Source organism: Myotis brandtii, unplaced genomic scaffold (assembly GCF_000412655.1).
Source record: "Myotis brandtii unplaced genomic scaffold, ASM41265v1 scaffold179, whole genome shotgun sequence".
NCBI lineage: Eukaryota > Metazoa > Chordata > Mammalia > Chiroptera > Vespertilionidae > Myotis > Myotis brandtii.
Genome location: NW_005356635.1, coordinates 4,632,499 through 4,637,748, shown reverse-complemented (window position 1 = coordinate 4,637,748; position 5,250 = coordinate 4,632,499). Strand labels below are relative to the sequence as shown.

Here is a 5,250-nt window from a genome sequence, read left to right as displayed (position 1 = left end):
CGGGCAGCCCCAGTCCGCGCCTCCACCGCTGGTGGGAGGCAGCGGTGCGCCGTCAGCCGCGTCTGGTGGCCCTCACACCATGGTGCCCGGAGTTGGAGTTCCAAACGTGCCTGCCGCCGTGCCCGCTCCAAGCGTGTCCAGTGTGTCTACCACATCTGTTACTATGCCACATGTACCCACGGCCCTGGTCCAGTCGCAGCAGCTGAGCAGCCATGCGCCAGTCAGCAGGAGCGGTAGCATAATCCAGCAAGTCGGGCTGCCTTTAGCGCAAGGCACACCCAGTGCACCAACAAGTCTACCACAGTCTGACCTAAGCCAGTTTCAGACTCAGACCCAGCCTTCAGTCGGACAAGTTGACGATACTAGAAGAAAATCAGAACCCCTACCTCAACCACCACTTTCTCTCATTGCTGAAAATAAGCCTGTTGTGAAGCCTCCTGTTGCCGATGCCCTGGCAAACCCCCTTCAGTTAACACCTATGAACAGTCTGGCCACCTCTGTATTCAGCATAGCTATTCCTGTTGATGGTGATGAAGACAGGTATGAAAATCTTATATAAAATATTTTATAGGAATGTTTGGCCAAACGTAGTTTAGGGTGCAACTTTGGAAGAGTTCTTTTTCAATTTGAGGCAGTTAGCAGTTTTAAATATAAGAATTAGTGTTTAGTAAAGTTGATTTATCAATTCTTAAAAAAACTAGTTTTAAAGATTGCCCATGTAAAGGTGGCTAATGAGAGAATTAGTCTTGTCACAGTTGCTCAAACGTACTAAAATGGATAGGAATGCAACATTGTTTATTCAAAAGGGTGGATTTTATCTTAGTCCTCTCAATTTAGAGATGGTAGCTAGTAGGATTGTCCCTTTTTTAGATGTCAATCACACTTGAACACTTATGGCAGACTTTTGTCAGTGTGAGTTTTGAGATTAAACAATTAGAAGTTTGCCATTCTGGAAAACCAGAAGGCCCTTTAGTACAGAAAGATCCATGTAAGATCTCTATCTCCTCCAGTGTATCTGGAAAGGCTGGAGAGATAATCTTGAAATGTCAAATCCGGCTTTGAAGATCATATCTTCGTTCAGCCTTTTAATGAAAGAGAATAGAAAGTCAAGAGGCTTCCCAGTGACTTACTTCTTTAGATACTTTTTTTTTTTAAAGTAAAAGTGTATCATCAGTCTTTGTACTATAGGAAAGGGTGATATGAGCTGTAGTAAAAATCTTGTAGTTCTTGAAATTAGAGTAATTTTATAGTAAAGGGGTAAATGTCAGCAATTAGCTCCCTCTATTTAAGGGAAGCTTCTTTAATTGTTTAAGTGAAAATTGGTGTATTTGCCATATCAATCCTACAACAGTTGATGTTTGGTTATTGTTTAATGGGGATTTTAAATGGTTTTGAGGAAATTCACATGAAAACTTGACATAATATACCTAACCTAACGCAAGTTTTAAAAACGGATTTGTCACAGCTTTAAAATTATATTTTAAAACTACAGAGAAAGTTTCAGGTACTTCACAAGTAGACCTTTATTTGCTGGAGGTTTTGTTTTCAGAAAGGTTAATTTTAGATGTGTTAAAAGATCAAAGCTGTTTTTATGGAATAATTGGTATGTAGAATACAATGAGATCTGTTAAAGCTTTTTCTTATGTTTCCTCTGGGTTCCTTCATATTCTTAACTTTTCATTTCTGTTTAGCCTTGTATTTTATATACTTCTGTTGGTTGGTGTGAAAAATGCTTACTGAAATTCATCTTCTCTGCTTTTTGTAATTCAAAGTTCATCTTTTTTTGTAGGTGACTTGCTTGTGGGGAGTCTTTCTTCCATTTGAGAACTCTTAGAGAATTCCACGTGTCCATAAGTGAGCTCAGCTAGCTAGTCATTGAGAAATTTTATGTGGATGGAACTACCAAGTAAAGAAACTGATTCCACAAGCCACTCAGAAAAATCCCTCTTTTGCTCCCATATTTTCACACATAGGGGCACACACCTAAAATGCAGATTGAGTTTTAATTATTCACCTTTGGTAATAGTCAACAGGTGACCTTCCCTTTTCTAGCTGCCAGAAACTATTTTTTTTCTGGTGGGTTAGTAAATAAGCATTTGCTTACCTCCCTGAACCTGTTTTACACTGCCCCCATATTTCTTCAAGAAATAATGACTGGTTTTCTAACCCACTCCCAAAACACCTGCACACCTGTGAATGAAGAATGTATTTTCTATTCTCTTCACACCTCTTTCAGTTTACAGCATATGTAATTACATTCCTCATAACTTTAATATGATGATATGGCATGAAGCAGAGAGATCTGTTGACAAATGGAAACTCTGGGATGTATTTTTAGAGTATACCTCTAAGATGCATTTATTTCTCCTCCCCTTATTAAAAGAGTTGATAATCTCATCTCATTTCTAAACATGTGAATGTTTGAACTACAGATACTACTCTATCAGTGTTATCAATTGCAACAGTTAATCCAGTGTAGGAATTTTGATGTGTGTGCAGTCCTATTTTAAATATGGCACTTCCCTCCCCAACCCAGTCTTTTAAAATCTGTTGCTTATCAAATCTTCATTTCTAATTTTTGTTATAGTCTTTCATTGGTTTTCAGTTTAACAAGCTAGTTTCCAAGATGTAATGTTACACATTTGACTATTTTGTCACTGCAACCAACATACCTGGTGAAGGAATAAATCCATTAACTAGAAATAGTTGTGTGTTTTTTAATGGGAAGCCTTTGGAAAAGAGGCATTTTAAAGTTCTGTGCTTGAAATTAAATAACACAGTTTTTCTAGGTGTATGTTTAAATTACTGAGTTGAGTACTTTTGAGGATAAAGTACCAGCACAATCGTAATTTTAATATGGTGATTTTGGGTTGCCTTACTAAATTAAAATCTGCATACAGTTTTTAAAAAGTTGTGTTGAATTTATTGGGGTGACTGGTTAATAAAACTGTATAGATTATATACAATTTTATTTACAGTCATTCAAATGTAAAATAAAATGGAGTGAGAAGTCTTGTAATTATGACTTAAATTTTATGAATAGGTTGAAACAAATTTCAAATCATAAGAAAGTATTTGTAAGGTGTTTGCGTTAAAAAAAATGTTGAAGGAAAATGGAAGATTAACAAAAATGATTCAGGTGATTTTGGTTGATATATTGAAAACTCTGTTGTCATTTTGGTTCCATTACTAATACAAGGCTCTCCGTATTGGCTCATTTTGAGACTATTTATTTTAACGAATCAGAAAAGACCTTATATTATTACATCATAATATTATCATACCTTCAAAAGGGCTGATGTTTGTTTATGCAAAGTAAGAAAATATCTTAAAGTTCTTGGTTAACGTTGCCCATTGGCCATATATTACTTATTACCATAAAGTTAATCTATTATTTTAGCTTTTCTCATTAGGCATATGATCATTTGTTGAGATGCATCAAATTGATTTTGTATAAACTGGAGGATATAATGATGGTTGAAAATAATCATAGAGAAATGTGTAGCCATTTTTACAGTGAAAGTTATAAAATTTGTTTAAACTACCTGTACACTTAACAGGCTCCTTTTTGGTAAATGGGGGAGGTACAGAATATTACTGGCCTTTTTTGAAAATGAATACAGTGCAGATAATTTTCCATAGATAGCTGACCAATGTGAACTCTGTAGTAGGCCACATTCCAGGAACTCTTATGAATGGCTGCAATTGTGAACTGTCACCTGCAACCAAAACACTGTTGAAAACATGATTGTAAGTCTTCAATCAAGGAAGGGTCCAATTAGAAAGGGTCAGGTTCAGACAAAGAACTGCAGAATATATAAACCAGAGACAAAGGGACACAAAACACATTTTTTTAGATTGGTTTTCCTATTAGAGAGAAAGAGAGAACAGGCTTTTCCCATTGGGGCCACCCCTGCCCAGACGGAGTTTGTATATGCTTCCAATAAACTTCTACATATTTATTTTAAAAAAAACAACAACAACAAAAACATGATTGTAAGGATCCCTTAGTGCAGCCGTGGGCAAACTACGGCCCGCGGGCCGGATCCGGCCCGTTTGAAATGAATAAAACTAAAAAAAAAAAGACCGTACCCTTTTATGTAATGATGTTTACTTTGAATTTATATTACTTCACACAAACACTCCATCCATGCTTTTGTTCCGGCCCTCCGGTCCAGTTTAAGAACCCATTGTGGCCCTTGAGTCAAAAAGTTTGCCCACCCCTGCCTTAGTGGCAAATATCTCTATATCTTGTTCATGGTTTTATTTGTGTAGTTAGTTAGTTATTACTGGTAAGGTATTATAAATTGTAATTGGTTAGTGATGTGTCCTGGTATGTATTATAAATAGAAATTTTGTTTGTACAGTTTTAGACATATATATGTAAATGTATATTAGGAGGCAGAACTATAACTCTGTAGATACTTAGAGCTTATTTTTCTTTATCTATATTAAATTGTGGAGGTAATTTTGCCCTTCCAGCTTTTCAGTTGATATTTAAATCACATAGTAGATGCCATCTATACTTATCCAAGTATCGAAGTACTCTTACCAAGGATTTTGTAATCCAAGTGTAAAATCATGTGATGAGTGACATATTATTTACTAAGAGCTGATGATGCATTCATCAGAGTGCCATGTTGATGACTAAAATTAAGGAAATTATCACTGATTTCCAGAAAGGCTGATGATTACAAAACCAAGAGTTGTATGAGAAGGAATATGGCCTTTTTAATTCACAGTGATACATACATTGTTTAAAAGTTTGTGTGGACTAAATCATATAGGCTGAACATTGATTAACTCTTGAGAAAACATGGGCTTGTATGTGTGAGGATAAGACATACTCAAAGTAACTATTTTAGTTACCCCTGTTTTTTCCTTGCAGGGGAAGGAGTGTATCTTGAACTTAATTGCTTTTATGAGAAGTCATTTTTTATAGTACTGGTAGTGGGGTATATATGTTCTCTTATTCCTGAGAATAAATTTACTACCAATCTTTTGATAGCACTAATTTGGAAATAGTAAAACATGGTACTGGATTTATGGATATGGTACTTGCTAATTTGGAGTGGTGTTTAGTCTTTCTCCGTACCAAAGGAGATTGAAAGCAGTCCTGCTCTCTAGTGCCCTCCAGTAGCAAAGAGCAGCCCCACCTATGGTAAAGAAACCAAAATGAATCTCTTTCTTGAGGAATGGTTACTAGGGAAGTATAAAAGGATCTTGACTTTTCTTTCCTAAAATGGGAAA

The 5,250-nt window shown here is 36.1% G+C and overlaps 1 protein-coding gene across 1 annotated transcript in view; it reads left to right on the top strand.

Annotated features, from left to right (window-relative positions):
• TSC22D2 (TSC22 domain family, member 2) overlaps positions 1-5,250 on the top strand; it is a 53,922-nt gene that overhangs the window by 1,738 nt on the left and 46,934 nt on the right. The window contains exon 2 of the mRNA XM_014537467.1: positions 8-540. Within this exon, the coding sequence (XP_014392953.1) occupies positions 8-540 (533 nt within the window). The remainder of the gene's footprint in view (positions 1-7; positions 541-5,250) is intronic.